General features: G+C 37.7%; 1 protein-coding gene across 3 annotated transcripts; it reads left to right on the forward strand.

Annotated features, from left to right (window-relative positions):
* Nucleotides 1-1,054: 1,054 nt before the first annotated feature.
* Nucleotides 1,055-16,157, forward strand: LOC145204116 (G1/S-specific cyclin-E1-like). Of its 3 annotated transcripts, none has more exons than XM_080076548.1 (11): nucleotides 1,055-1,296; nucleotides 2,142-2,186; nucleotides 6,011-6,146; nucleotides 6,448-6,522; nucleotides 7,600-7,835; nucleotides 13,036-13,171; nucleotides 13,549-13,695; nucleotides 13,960-14,208; nucleotides 14,619-14,756; nucleotides 15,092-15,223; nucleotides 15,463-16,157. In XM_080076548.1, exons 2-11 carry the CDS (start codon nucleotides 2,173-2,175, stop codon nucleotides 15,601-15,603), a joined length of 1,404 nt encoding a protein of 467 aa, XP_079932674.1. In that variant the 5' UTR covers nucleotides 1,055-1,296; nucleotides 2,142-2,172; the 3' UTR covers nucleotides 15,604-16,157. The 3 variants fall into 3 exon arrangements, with proteins under 3 accessions (XP_079932674.1, XP_079932672.1, XP_079932673.1); XM_080076546.1 differs by having other exon boundaries at nucleotides 1,057-1,296; nucleotides 6,445-6,522; XM_080076547.1 differs by lacking the exons at nucleotides 1,055-1,296; nucleotides 2,142-2,186 and adding an exon at nucleotides 5,542-5,653 and having other exon boundaries at nucleotides 6,445-6,522.
* The last annotated feature ends 84 nt before the right edge of the window (nucleotides 16,158-16,241 follow it).

The raw sequence follows: 16,241 nt of genomic DNA on the forward strand, positions 1-16,241 counted from the left end.
CTTATGAGACGTAAAAATGTCATTGCCAAACTTTTGGTGTTTTTGTAAAGGATAAAATTTTATCATACGTTTTATATAAAACGGTCCGCAAAGCAGATACGGTTACCGACCCCTGGTATAGGTAGTGACCTACCAAGACGGATCAGGTTTAAGCACCTTTGGGTTGTCCAATAGGTAGGCTATAGTGGTAGCTTTTCACTGGAGTGTGATTGGGTGGCGAGCTAAGCAAACAAAACAGCAGAAATTATTGTGGTAGGCTACTATTGCAATATTTGCATAACCTACATATCGACGACGCAGTTTTAATGGAAAAATCCGATTTAAATGCTGAGAAAGCACTGGAAATTCGGCTTAAAATATTTCTGTTGGTTCACATTCCTTTAATGCCCCAAGCACCTTCCTAATTTGCTTAATGGTTAACGAAGAACTGATATATGAGGTGGTCGCGTACTCCACAGACTCACATAGTTACGCAGACTCGAAGAAAACCCCCGTAGTTAAATGTGAATTAGTAAATAGGTTTTGGTTATTGAGCTTTAGGTGAATGAAAAAAGTTTTATTTCATTGCGATTAACGTATCCAAACTTGTATTTTCGATTTTTGCAATGAATGCTGCACATAAACGGAACTTATTTGAACTCGTTGCATTCCCCCCTTAAAATGTGTGTTTTATCGTGCACCAATTAGTATAACTTTTCATGTTACCCAACACGTGCCTCACTTTACTAAGGAAACAATATTTTAATTCAAGTGAGCCCGCTAAAATTTTGGGCGGCCAGACATTTCCTTTGTCAGTCACCATCAAACTTTTCTCGCAAAACCGTTTGCCGCCAGGCGCAACTTGCCTTTGCGAAAAATACTTAATCATTCAGCAATCCTGAAGTCTAACATTTTGTCCAGTAGGCAAAGTGTCCAATTGTGCATTTTTAAATTTGCTTGCAAAGGAACAAATCTACAATTTGGTGCAGTTGGGCGGTTTAGTCGAGCGGCAAAACACGAATGCTGTCTCTGCCGCGTAAACTGCGTCATGCTCTGACGTAACAGATCAGCTGGTCGGGGAGGTTGGCGCCGGCGCCAGAGTTTTGCGCGCCTCAACTAATCAATGGACGAGATAACTCGGCGAGGAGGGACCTGTCTTCTTTCGAATTTCTTGCAACGTGCAGTGACGTGCTGTGAAAAAAACCTAAATCATGTGTTCTGTTGAGAGCTAGGAAAAGACAAATGAACAAGAAACTGCCAAAACTTGCCGAATTTCAACCAAATTCTGTTGTTACTAGAGGTGTGGATTTTTTAAAGGTAAACTTCGTATTTTTATACTTGTTTTAGTTATTTTATGTGTTTCTAAATGCAAGTTGGAAACTAGCATGTTTCTTTGCTCTGTGTATCTTGTAAGAACATGTGGCTGAGATTGCAATAAGAGTTTGTGGGAAATATGGTTTTGTATGTCCATAAACTTTACACCATGTTGTGTATACAGTATATTGTATGAATAAATATTTTTTGTATGCTTACGAATGGTATTGTTTGATCCCAAATGATTTTCCCATAGGTTAAGTATGTAATATATGGATTTGGTGAATCATTCAGCATTACACTTTTTTAGTTTAAAGACTTATTTTATGTTCTTGCCCTATTGCAACATAATTTATTTGCTGGTCTATCTAAACAAGAGATAGTGTAGCCATGTTAGTTGCTTAAATACACCTACAAGAATAAAAATGAAAAGTTATGTATAGCTTTCAATTGGTCAAGGCAAACATTCGATTTGAAACTGTTGCATCAATTTCATATGAATTGAAGTGTTTAATTTAAAACAGCAATAGCTTGTTAGTAATTCTTCAATTTTCATTATTATGAACTCATTTCAAGCAATACATATCAACTTCTATTGCTTGCAATAAGGACAAATACTTCATCAAAAAATGACACCATTTTGTGATGGTAAACATAGGTATTTTTGTTGATCGTCTTTGCCCCAAAACCTTTAAAGTTTAACATGATTGTTATAGATTAGAAATGCAGAAGTTTCAACAATATAATGAATGGATGCAATATATACATGGCAATGACATTTAGATTTATCACTATGCTAGTTGTGGTGATGTGGTGATGTGGTCATACCAAAATGCTTTTTTTTACAGAAAGCGAAAGCACGTGCAGCGAAATCATAAAATGGTCAAAAATCGGTAAGTTACATATTGTTAATGTTGTTTTAAACTGTATTGATTACACTTAATCTTTTTTCTGTAGGAAGCCAATGAAATTGTTACAAAACCTTAAAATAAGCATTTCATTCATAATTATTTTGCCACAATTTGTATTTTTAGTATCAGTACAAACACTAAAAAAAATTGCGACCAAATGCAAATAGAAAATACTGAATCAGTTTTGTTTGGGGTTGGATTCGAACCCACGCTGTAATCACGCCATGCTGTTCCCGCCCACGGTTTTCGCTGCAGGGCAAAGTTCAATTTCCACGTGACCGCGGCATTTTTGTGGCCACTCAGCCGACGCAACATTGTATGACGACATAATTTCAATAACTGCGGTTGTAAATTCCATCACGTTTTGCTAAAACGGAATTTTTAGCTGACCCACAATGCAACAGTGCATACAATTGCGCGCGTTTTTTAATATTTGAAATTTGCGCTCATAGACGCAGCTTTTTGCATGGCAGTGCTGAAACTTAACGTTTTTTTCTTCTCGTTTGGCTGTATGCAATTAGAACGTGGCTTAGTTGATGGTAACAATTTGTTTTTGTGATTTTAAAGCTAACAAATACCATGATTTATAGTTAACCATTTAAATTGGAATCAGTACATATATAGACGTATGGTAGTAATACACCATTTTTGGGTTTATTTGAATTATCGAATTACCAGATAACGTACTTAGATGATTTCGTTAGGTGGATTTTAAAACCTATAGTACTTTCAACCTGATTGTGAAATCGCTTGAATTCAGTCCAAAAGTTGGTCAAACGTTTAAAATCCTTTCCTGAATTTTCCTCGTGTGTTGGGTTCGTGTTTACGTGCAGTGTGCAGATGATAAGCAATCGGTTGTGTGTCTGACTTCCGCCAGACGCTTGTAAGCTCTCGTTTGCCCCTTGCGCGGGGAGCCATGTCCTGCTGCGAGCGACAAAAACTCACAGCAGACGTGTCAGACGAAATAATGACCGTTATCAAACCGTTGCAGCTTCGCGACTGGCAGGTGCAAGGCGTTACACCTTTTTTTGCAAGGACGTTTACGGAAGGCGTTTTTAGATAATCGTCAGTGCTTTGTCCTCATTTACGGCGGGTTGTAGCCTCTATGAATAGCTTCGCGCTGGTGAATGCATTCAATTGCAAGTGCGTGTTGTGAAAATGACAGTGGTAGGCCAAGGGTACGTTGAAACTGACTTTTATGTTCACGCAGAGTAGGTGTAATGTAAAAACGCAAAACCCTTGATACTGTTACATTGGTTTAAGTTGTATTGATAGATGTAATACATCGTTCGTTCTGGTATTTGGCTTAGACGTTTGTGTAGTTAGTTCAATCTTCTACATCAAAGTAATCTCGAGTTTCAGCGGGTGTTTGTAGTTCAGTGTGTTTAAGAGATTTTGCTTTGTGTGCAGAGAACTTGTCTACTTGGTAACCCAGTTAGTTTCAACCACGTTAAGGTTTTGTCCCTTCCCATGGGTCACCGCGTGTTTGTACGATTAAAGTTATTTTCTGTCCTGAAAGTTCAGTTTCCAACAGAAGTAGATACACCTTAAATAGCTTGATCCAGGAATAAACTGTCAGGGAGCTGGTATTGCATACACAGATAAAGGGATATATTGTACTCCTGAATTTCAACAATCGCTTTGGTTGTTATCAGCGAAACGTGAATATGAATAAACAAAATCATGAACTTGCACTGATGATAACAACAGCGATTGTTGAAATATCTGCACTACAATGTATTTGATACATTTAAGCTCTTTGGAACACTGTACACGGTTCTTTTCATAAGTTAAATGTGGAAAATAACGGCCCAAATAGACGTAAAAGCGACATGCTTTATATTTCAAACGTTTCTGCAAATGCTTATGTTTTCTGATTTTAACAATAAATAGATCTGTTTGAAATTGCGAATTTATCACTTTATTTGTGTTTTGTCAACCTAGCTCTCTCTGCTTAGTTTGTTTGAAGCATTGTCGGTTGTTTGATAGGTCTGGGTCACTAGGTTATCAGTTATCTTATGTTAAGCAGAACCTCTGTTGGTGAGCCACTTTGGTAAACACAAACAACATTAAGTAAATTCGTTTAGCCTTATAAGTTCAGAAACGCTTCCCAAATCTCGACGTTTCTTGGCCACGTACTATTTTTGCCTTATTTAATCATTAGCGTACTAAGCGCATACGTGAAAGTATTAAAATCTGTATGAAATCAAAAGGATTTTTATTCGTCTTAAACGTGGTCGCGCACTCGAAAATCTTTTCCAACTTAATTGTCATCAATTGATTCCGATGTTTTTTTAGTAGAAGATAATAATCAGATAACATAAGGTTAGTGCGATTACCAGCTAATTCCCATCCGTATTATTCACCTTTCTAAATACTAACGGCCCTCAAGCACCACCTTTTCTTGAAGTTTTCTTGGGTTTTGTCTACCTTGAATTTTTCAATCGCTAGGGGGCGCAACGCATCACCGATTAGTGACATAAAGGAAATTGTGCGTTTAACCGAAGCTCTAAACATTTATGTAGATCTATGTACAGTTTTTGTAGCCATGTATTTTAGTAGCCACGACATGTGTTGAACGTGTAGCGATGTAATACGCGTTATGTATATTGTCCGTTACACCACAATTCCCGTTAGGCTTGGGAACGTGAGAAATATAAAACAAATCCGTAACATTGCAGCCAATGATCTGTCTACTACACAAATCGTCGATCGAACCGTTTAATGCAGCCACCATAGCTGGACGAAATCACAGCAAGATTAAAACAACCCCCCTTTCAATGCGGCCTAATTCTATTGTCCTGGCGCCACAAACAGTTTTGTGCTTTTTTTTCGTTCCCAGAACGTCTCTTAAAATCCCTGACACGATAATTACTCTAGTTATTATGGCAAACACAACAACGTTGTTGCAAGTGGGTGGCTGTATTGAAAGGGTTTGTTTCGTTTGTATGGAGATTGTTCGTTCATAATGCCACTATTGTTTTTGAATTCTTCGGGCAAAATTTACTAGAAGCTGTAGTAAGCATTCGCGTTTTTTACAAAAACCTGAAGTTGGAAGTTATTTTTGTTTTTGAACAAGCTTTAATTCGACTGAGATATTACCTCTGTTTTACAATTTAAGCCGAGTTTAGCGCCCAGTATAAAATACAAGCGATACTTAAGACCGAAGTTGGCCTTACCACGAGGCGCGTTTTTGACAAGTGCAATTTGCGGAAATACGATACCGAATATTACCGATTACTTGTTACAGAAGAAGTTTTTAGCCGAATTTGAGCCTCTATTATTAGTTATTACCACTTGTGCCAAGAAGAGACATGACCTATTATAATTTTATTATAATACCTTTTTTACAGCCTTTAATTACAGACAATGTGTTTGAACTCATGTTGAATTTTATAAGTAAACTTGATTAAATACTTTTGTTTTGTTTAAATCGTCATGGTTATCAGGTAAGATAAATTCTCCAGTTACACACTTAATCGATTTACAAAACAAACTTTTTATCGAAATAGTAATTTTTTTGGGGGGTTGCATAACCAAACTTGTAAAACGTGACAGGGGTATTAACTATGTCAAGGTTTTCTAAACTTGTTAGATAACGACCCCTTTGATTTTTTCGTACATTTTTTGTGTTGTGCTTCAGTTATGACGTTGTGTTCTGTTTTCAGTTATGTTATTATGACCGAACGGAAAAAAACTACAATTTATGTAGATCAGTTTGTATTTTGCGCCCCCTAAAAAACTTTCGATTGACCCTTAGTGTAAAAAGCCTTGAACTTGAATATTAACATTTATTTTATTTCCAGTAAAGCTGAAACAGCAAAGAAAGTTGAAGGAAGCAAACTTACGACAACAGCTCGATCTGCGTCCAGCAGCAAAAAGACGAAAAAACGTGCGAGAGAACCAGAATCGGAAAAGAAAGAAAACAGCGCGACTGTAGAGGTACGGATCAAGATTTACATAACCCTATATTAACTTATGCTAATTTTTCTACAGACTTAAAGTTTAGGAGATTTTTTATAAATATTGGCAAAATTTATAACCGTGACATACAAGGTTTTAAATCTCTATATCTTTAAATCTTTAAATCTCTGAATTCTGTTGTCTTAATGAAATCCTAATTCCAGCACAAATATGTAAAATTATTGTGTGAAAATGAGTACATTTTTAATTCTATTTCAAATTATAGTAAATGTTTATTTCAAAGTTTAACGCGTTGTATTGGTTGTTTAAAATTCAGCAGGACACCCTTGCACCTAAACGCCAGTGTACCATGGATTCAAACATCGGAAATCGAAGACAAAAATTCCATGAAAAGGTAAATATTTTCCTACAGTCAAACAGTTCTGGTTCTTCTTTTGGGAAGGTTCAAAACTTTACCAATTTGCCAAAAATATCCGCCAAAAAACAAATATGGGTGTATTTTACCATTTCAAAAGTTACCTTATAAAAAAATGAATATGTCGAAAAACTACAGGCTGTTATATACATATCTACAAAAAGCTTGACATTCTGTAATATAATAGCAAAACTTTATAACAGCAGTGTGTGTAAATCGAGTTAAAACAGTCCCAATACTACAACACACAAAACTCGTGTCAACAAGACGCAACAGTAAACCGCTGTACGTCAGCCTTATATCTGTGCTCGTGTCCGGACAAGTTGGGTTTGGCGGTTGCTTCAATTTCGCGAACTTAGTCTGTCCGCTAGCTCGCTCGCCACACGTTGCAACCGACAATAGCTTCAAATAGTTCAGCTCAGTTAAGTTGTGTTTTCGCAGGTTAAGTTAGGTTTAATAGAAAGTTGAGTTTATTTCGCTTGGTGAAACAAAGTATAGCGACACAAAATTGCACAAGAACAGTCAGAAAGTCAGAATTAGTTGCACAACGTTAAAATGTTACAGCGTGTAAACAAATACCAATATGTGACTATGTTATCAACAGCTTTGAGATGTATAGTGTTATTTATATGTACTGTATAAATTAAATTATAAGGTAGTAGCAATGGAGATATAGTTGAGTCGTTAAAACTGAGGTAATAGAAGAATAGCTACGTATCAGGCTAAATCAAGTAAACACAAATAAGGTTACATGTTGTGTATTACAGATACCTCATAGTAAAGCCTGAGGTACTTACAAGCAGTTTTGTTGATACATATTTCTGGTTGTATAATTAAGCACAGAACATCCAGTGGCTTTACAGATTCTCAGGTTTCCGAACTATCTTAGTACAAGTTTGTCCAACTTCAGTGGAGCTTCTGTATTCTCGTGTCTATATTTACTAATTATTGACGTCATGACTGACGTAACAATGATGTTTTGGGTTGATTTTTTCTGCAAACCAGGTTTATGTTTTAACATTGAAACATTGCTAATCACATAACTGTCACCATCAGAGCGACTGGCGACCCACCGACGGCCAAATGTTCCCCACACCCCTCAAGGACGGCCCTGACGCCGAAAATGATGACGTCATAGTGCTGGGAAAGCCCTTGACGTCACCCCGCTGCCTGAGGAGCAAGCGGCCCGGAGCTTTGCAAGAGATCAACTCCGATGAGACTTCACATTATCAGTTTAGGAATATTTTCACCCCCTGCTCCGTTTTACGTCCCTCACCTCTACCCACACTCAGGTATGTGTTACGTCACTATGTGTTCGATTATGTCATAGTGCTTGGTTACGTCATCGACCATGTCACATCTCTAAGGTGCTAACGTCTATTTGGCGTGTTGTATGAAAATCCTGTCTATTGCAAGACCCAAAAAACTTAAACAGATTTTAGTGACGAAATCTAGCAACACAGTTTTATTCAATGCCAGGGCGCTAGTAATGGAATGTAGTTGATAAAGATTAGCGTTTCACGTCGTAATATAACAAAAAAAACAGCAAAAAAATGTTTCACAAAATTGTCAACAACTTGATCATGTCGAAGCTTTTGTGGTCGGTTGATTCGGGATTGTCTTAACGTTGTTCCGATTCGCACACTTGACCTTGTAATCAACAATAGCTCGGTTGGATGAAAGCGCAAACGCATCATTCTTCTCGGTAATAATAAGAACAACGACGCGATCTTATTATGTTTCGACCTATTTCGTTTTAATTGACATTTATGTGAATGTGGGTTTGTTAATTAAGCGGTCGGTTTGTGTGGAGTTAATTGAGTGTGTTGGATTAATGAGGTTTATGGAGGCATTTCATGTTGGAGGTTCGACATAATTTGATAGTGACATGAGATATATGTTTATGCGTCATTTCTCTGCTCACCAAAGAAGGGCAAAAGGGGCGATTGTTGCGTTTTTTACACTGATTATGACTTTGCATTGCAATTGTTATAAACAGGAGCATACTTTGCTATTTGTAACATCAGTTTGTAAAGGTGTAAACATATATATTAAGTCACAAATATACATATGTGCGGGCAATTGTATACTACCTTATTGGGCTTTCAATTACATTTTTACTGATATACTCGATTAACAGTCTTTTCCGAATTGCTGCATTGATTAAAATACAAAGCAACACCTTGCAAAAAATCAGATTAGATTAGTGTAAATCGAAGAAACGTTTCATAGTGCAACAGTTTGTTTAGCTGCCGTTGGGATTCGAACCGTTGACCCTTGTAACTTGGGGTATGCCTGGCTCTAAATATTTGCTTAAGCTGGGTTAGCCTGTGCTTGCCCATTTGTGCAAATAATTCGGGCAACGTTTTTGAGATTGACGTCATATTATACATGTGGTAATAGTAGGTGCTAAATGGACGACTTTTAAACATTTCTTCTTTTTAGAAGCAAAATTAGCGTTTTGTGGAGTTGATTCTGAGAAAATGGATTAAATACTCGAAAAATATGAATATTTTGGAAAGTAAATCAATGCAAATTTCCAACAAACGAAAATACAACACAAAATCTGTTTACAATATATCAGAAACGTAGCCATCGGATAAACAGCTATCATTTTACAACAAACGTTACAAATGGTTATTACGTCACACACGCCGATTCAACCGTTTCCCCACACCGCCCTCCTGTGCCATTGTTTGCTTTTGTGAGATCATAATCGCCCTTATGACATGTTACGACGTGCCGGGACTCGTTTACGGTTTTCATCTCCGAGAGCTTTTCCGGCCTGTGATTGGCTGAGCCGTGCCACGTGACTTTGTTTACTGACGTTTGCAGTGTACCGGCATGTTTACGTCACTGCTTGTTGATATTGGTGATTTAAAGTGGAATTGGCAGCTGTTGCGGATTTTTACAGCAAAGCATTGCACGCGTTTTTGTGTGACAAAACATGCGCATAAGAGGTCAATGAAAGATTTTTTAAAAAAGCTAATTGTGTGTTTGCGGTATAAATGAATCTTTCGTTTGGTTTTAGTGACGGTTATGTGTTAATATAGAGTTTTTGGTGATTTAAGGTTTTGCAAAACTGTTTTTTTTCTCATGCTCAGCCAGTCAAAAAAATTGGTGCAAAAAAGAATGCACAAAAAAGGCATATAAGAGATACTTTAATTAGTTAATTATGCATTTACGGTTTCAATGAAACTATTAATTGGCTTTACTTGCGTATTTGTGTCAATTTATTTTTTGTGTGACGTCCTTTTAGTGGACAAGTTTTGAATGAGAAAGCAAAACTAAGATCCGTTTTCCCATGCTTAACCATTTACCCAACGAACAGTGTCTCACAATTAGCCCCCTTGGGTTTGCTGTGAAAATTCCAATCAATTTCACAAACGATTCACTTTATCATATTTGCAAATGAGGCGAAACCGTTGCTCAATTCCGCCATCCTTGTTCTCATGCTTACAAATCGATCAGCGGAAAATGATATTTTGCATCGATTCAATCGCGACTTTGATTGTGACGCGCGCGCAGTTGGAACGCGGAAGCTCTCGCGCTAACAAGCGAGTAATCGAGTTGCTTGTGGAACGTCTTGCGCGTATTCTAGAACGTGGGAATAATCGCGAGGTAGTTCGTTGTGGAACGGTTGTCGCGGCGTCACAAAACGGCCTCCTTCGTCCCATTGTTAGCAAACAAAGAGCGACATTCGACATTCGCTTTGTTGCAGCCGGTTCAGGCCTGCCCTCGATGTCCGGACAAGTCTAATCACGTGATTTGGGCCGGGTTAAATGCCTCTATGAGCAAACAATGCTTAAACTTTCTTAGCTATAACTCGTGCTGCCGTCAAAACGGGTTTGTGTGCATAGTTGTAACGTTTTAATGACGATTTTCGTGTACAAACAGTTGGAAAGGCAAGGCTTTAAATTTGCAGGTGTCTGGAGAGAATTTTAAGCAGTAATGTCTTTTCTATGAAATTGAAAGTAATTTAGACATTTCTATGAAAATACGACTGTTAACACGCCTTATTTCGGAATAAAACGCATTAAGCTGCAACAATGCACATTGTTTTGTCATCTAAGGTTTCATCAATGCAGCTGGTGACGAGACATACGCCCTATTGGTTAGTGTCGTCACCTTAAACACAATACAATCCTTGTAATCACGCTTAAATGTTGCAGCAAAGTTTTATGCGGACATTACTTTGCAACACTAACAAAACAAACCAACTTCTACCACGTCAACTTTCCCACATAAGCACCTGCTAAGCCACCTTTATCTGTGATCTCATATTACCAGCGTTGTTCGGTCACAATGCCCGAGTCGGATGTACTGATTGTTTTAGAAAGTCTTGTTTCCGTGTTGGATTTCAGGTCTACCACCTGCTAGCGCCTGAACGGCTGTGCTGTCAGTGTAGACAAGTGGCCCTGCTATTTAAACTCTGTCTTCTCAACTATTCGTGTTATTTCTTTGTTAATTAGCTTGGAATGTCACTGGTTTAGTTGTTTAAAGGCTGCGTGGGATTTAAAGGGACCCGTAAATCGAAGTATACTAGGTTTTATCGAGCTTGTTATAGCGTACATGTAGCTTTGGACATTGTAGGGCCGATGTAGCAGTCGTTTTTAGTGGCTGTGGAACAATGTATTTGAATTGCAATCATTTTTTGACATCGTTGACACTATCTATTTCTCTTAAGTGTTGTCTATTGAAACCACGTATGTTTTCCTAAATTGTGGGTGTTTATTATCTAACAATAACCTCTCGTTTATCGAAACTGAAAATTTAAATTGTAATGAGAAAAGTTTTGCAAAAACAATTGCACTTATACTGTACCCACTATTCCTAAACCCGGAAAAGCGCTTTATCGCAAACTTAACGCCTAACCACGTGGGCAGTATTTATAAATTGCAATTTTTGTGGCTAAAAACTTCCTTATTTGCTTGACGAGGTTATAACAACTTCACTTTGTTATGATACGACGCCCGGGTTTGGTTCTAGGCACCACTGAGTCTCTCATGGACACATTTAAATAGCCGCGGTTTTATTGTGTTACCCACGAAGGCATTGATTCACCCAGTTAGATTTCTGCCCAAGGGAGCTATCGTTTGTCGGTGGGACGTGTAGAAAGGATATGGGATTTGTCTGAGAGCGGATGCCACCCTTTTTTCTCTGCCGCTGGTCTCGTATAAAAGAGAGCGCGTTTGTTTAGTTTGCTACGACAGTTTGTCTCAGTCTGCTAGAGTGTATTTTAGTGATTTGAGCGTTGGTTTATATTCTAGATTTTATAGTGTGTTCTGTCATGCAGCTGTAAGGTATGAAATGCAATATTAGCTAGAAATATAAACAATATTGTAAAGCTATGAGGCGCTATGTATTGCAAATATAGGATTTTAAGATTAGCATAAACTACTATCTGTTTGAAATGCGTTTTCATAAACTTTAAATGTTAGCTGAAAATTATACAATGATTGTGTGAAATATGTTATCACCTGTTATTAGACGATTGTAAAGTTTGGTATTTTTGTGGGAGCTTACGCATTTCTGGTTAGTTTTCTAAATATGTAGGTCGTTTTTATGAATGGAAGCGTGGCCTCCTTTGGGAGTTACTGATGTGTGTCGACCTCTCCCCTTCTGTTCTGTTGTCAAAAACTTTCAGTTGTCCGTCTGTAAGCAAAAACAACAAACATACAATATGTCAGAGTTTTAATATGTGAGACTAGATTGGTAGACATTCCGAAAACCTTGTAACAAAAACCCAAGTTGTATTAGTTCAGTTGTACTTACAATGTTTCTAATATTTCCAGATACTTTTAAGTAAATATTTAAACAAAACCTAGCCCTTAAATTCAATATGGTTATGCACGCTGTGTATGTACGCACCACCTTCGTTAATAAGTATCTGCAAACAGAAAGGTAAGAATATCGCTTTGGTCGTGTTTGATAACTTGTAGCCGATTTTCGAGTGCCATGCTTTCTCCTAAACTTTGTCTATTTGAATATGCCGACATGGCGAGGCTATGGGTTTAAAGTAAAGTGGCCTTTTTGTTGTGGTGTGAGCATTTTTTCCAATTCGTCCTGCTCGGTTGGGAACTAAGTGTACATTTTATACTTTCTATGGATTTCCCATGGCCTGTACTACTTACTTTAGCTCTGTTTTCCTCAACACAAATTGGCAATTTCAATGCCAGTTATTTTCGGTATAAAAGCCGTTTTAAAGGAAATCGCCTAATTTAGTTAACTTAACGATATCGGTTAAGATGAACATGAGTTTATAACTGTGATCAGCCCTGAAGCGTCGATGCAGACCAGCGATCACGGCACTCACATATAAATGATATCCAGTATAACGCTTTTAATAGGCCTGGCGTATAATAATGTACTTGCTAATACGTTATGGTTCACTGCACTAAACTAGTTCGCAACCTACTTTAAACCCGGTTTGCTGTAAACACTGTTAGCTGTTTTGTTTTCAACTGATTTAAACATTGGTTTATTTTTTAGTTGGGCTGACTCGGACGAGCTATGGAAGTCCATGGTGTGCAAGGAACCAGCCTATGAGAGACACAGCACTTATATGGATAAACACGCTGATCTACAGCCAAGAATGCGATCCATTCTCCTGGACTGGATTATGGAGGTAGGTTGAAATTACTTTGTCGCGCTTTATAACGTTTCAACGTTGCGTGGTTTGGTGAACATTTTAGAGCAACTGTGCTGCTAAGATTTGTTTCATTGCGAAATGAACTCAACCACATATTAACATAAGCACGGAATACAACGCAGTGCTTTAAAACGAACCTTTTATAATGTGTTAAATTACAACTTATAAACGAAATAAAACTGTTTTGTGTGAAACGACTGAGGTTATTTAATATAGGAGACGTTTGGAACTTTGTGTGGTCGGTTTAATGAGTAACTTTGCGCATTTGTCTCTAATCCAATCTTTCCTTTAAAGCTTTTACCACATTTGACTTAACAAGGTACAAAGTGTTAGTAATACTCATATCTTTGCAGGTATGTGAAGTTTACGCTTTACATCGTGAAACCTTCTACCTAGCAGTGGATTACATCGACAGATACCTCACTAACACCAAAAATATTCACAAAACCCGTCTGCAACTTGTCGGAGTAACCGCTCTTTTTATCGCAGCAAAACTTGAGGTAGGGAGTCTAAAAAAGAAAAAGTTTTTCTTGTAATTATAATTCAATGGACGGCTGCACAAATATTTACACCCATAGTGTGAAATCAGCGTTTGTCATCTGTTTTAAACTTGATTTAAGTTGATCGTTGTACTGTTGCTTTAAATGTTGTTGTACTATAATATGTACAAATTTTAAAATATACTTAACTAAATCATTTAATGATCTGCAGTGACCTTTTGCTCCCGGTGACCTGTAGTAACCCTTGAACTTTAATTTCTTCAGGAAATTTACCCACCCAAGCTCAGCGACTTTGCTTACGTCACTGACGGAGCTTGCACGGAGGAAGAAATTTTGTCACAAGAACTCCTGATGCTTAGCACCCTCAAGTGGTCATTGTCGCCCATTACCGCCATCGCGTGGCTGAACGTGTACCTGCAAACAGCGCACACAGCATTCTCGCCGAACCCGAACCCGTCCACCGCTTTTTTTCTGCCGCAGTATCCTCAAGAAACGTTTGTCCACATAGCGCAGGTAGGAAGAATGCATTGAAGTCTTGTTTAAATTTTAGTGATAAATTTTCCTTTATTGGAAAGGTTTTGCAAATAACTAGGAATATTGAGGCGTTGTAAGCACTTGTTAATTATAAATTGATTTGCTTTTTGACAAATTCTGTTTCAATTTAAAAAAGTGTTTATAATGTAAAGTGTATATTTGCATATAAGTCAAAGTAAGGCCTATTAAAAGCCTTCATTTGCGCATAATTAACATGGCAATACACTTTTTTACTGGTGCTAAATTTGTATAACTCCCATTACACTTCGCACAAATGTGTTTCAACAATAAAACTTTGCATGTTATATACAATAATAAAATACACTTGATTATTTGCACTGTATAACATTATCCACCCGTTTCACACAAGATTTTTCTTTCATCCACAGTTGTTAGATCTTTGCATCCTGGACATTGAGAGTCTGGATTTCAATCCTGGAGTCATCGCAGCATCAGCTCTTTATCATTTCTCATCACGTGAGCTAGCAACACAAGTGTCAGGATATCAGTTCCAAGATATCGCTCCGGTAAGTTGTTTTTTTGGGGGTTTTATTTCCACACATTAGAATAGGCCAGACTTATGTGTGATTCATACCAACTTACTATGGTTCTGCAGCTAAAATGTAGTTTTTTTCTGTTTAAAACACGATTTTAGGTGAAAAATGGTTTACCTAAGTTTAATAGAGTTCTACATTTAATGGTCTAAGTTTAGACATCGTTTTTTAGGTTAAAAATGGTTTACCTAATTTTAATAGGGTTCTACATTTAAATATGTATCGATAGTTAGTACGAAAAACATGCAATTTTGAAATTGGTAATTTAGTTGTACGATTTTTTTAACTGATAAATATTCTGTTCGCAGTGTGTCCACTGGCTGGCGCCCTTTGCTATCACGGTCCGAGATACGGGACTTCAGCCTCTGAAACAATTCAAGCGGGTTGCAGACAGCGACGCTCATAATATTCAGATGCACGTCAACAATATTGATATTCTGGTAAGCCTTGTTATGTGTTAAATGTGAAACTATTGACTTAATTTGTATATCATAGTTCGCTAAGCCTATAAGCGGCCTTGTATCGGATCAAGCTTTACCCAACCATTGCCAAACTTTCTATCCAAATTTCTAAGGCCTAGGCTAGAAAAAGGCATTAAAAAAGGATTTTAAACGTCAATTAGTATTACATGTATGTGTTCAATTTTATGGTTCTAACCATGATTTGTTTGGTTTAACAGGACGCCGCATTCGAAAACCGGAACCAAGTCCAGACCCAGTTGGCCATGTGCCAGTCACCCACCGAAATCGGGGGTTTTATGACACCCCCTAAAAGCGGGCAGAAAAACGACCCCCATCAAGAGCGGATGTGCAGCAGCTAAAACGTCCGCTCAATAGAAATATTAAAACACGCCACTTGCTCACACTCGGTGTCGCCAGAGGGCTACACACGCGAAGAGGAACACTTAATGACGTCATGGCGCCGCTCGTCATCGTTCACTGTGATGTCATAGATTAAAAGCCGCGCGCTTTACCGCTGCGGAAATCTATGCTTAGGCAATGCAATACTGATGGTGAAATTGTTGAAAAAGATTTTTATTGTGACGTACATGCACGTCATAACTTTTTTATTACGTCACGGCTGCTTGCACAAAGATTACAATGCCTATTTATGTCGTAACAAAGATATGTTTGTTAAATGGAACAATCATTCCACTTTTCTGCTGCTACTTGTATTTCTCTCAGCATTTTCACTGATTTTATTCTGAAATGACCTTTCGTTTTTTTTTACTCCGTTTGTTGCAGTTTTTCCAGCTGCGGGTTGGATTTTTAAAACTTTTTATTCTTTTTGTTTTGTTTTTTTTGTTACCTTTTATCCGAACTTTTTGCCGATGTCGAGTTACAAGAAATAAAACAACATAGACTCGTCAAATTATTCAGTTGCTTTCAGTTCTTATTCTTAGTTCAGTGGTTTTAACGTGTAGCACGCATACCGCTAGTAGTAGCCTACATCGGAGCT

The sequence above is a fragment of the Phallusia mammillata genome, chromosome 8 (genome assembly GCF_965637545.1).
Source record: "Phallusia mammillata chromosome 8, kaPhaMamm4.hap1.1, whole genome shotgun sequence".
NCBI classification, from domain to species: domain Eukaryota; kingdom Metazoa; phylum Chordata; class Ascidiacea; order Phlebobranchia; family Ascidiidae; genus Phallusia; species Phallusia mammillata.

What these genes read in the sequence shown, in the direction of transcription:
- LOC145204116 (XM_080076546.1), top strand. An exon ending in TCCTGGACTGGATTATGGAG is followed by an intron (nt 13,172 to 13,548) that starts GTAGGTTGAAAT and finishes ATATCTTTGCAG; the next exon opens with GTATGTGAAGTTTACGCTTT. An exon ending in TCAACAATATTGATATTCTG is followed by an intron (nt 15,224 to 15,462) that starts GTAAGCCTTGTT and finishes TTGGTTTAACAG; the next exon opens with GACGCCGCATTCGAAAACCG.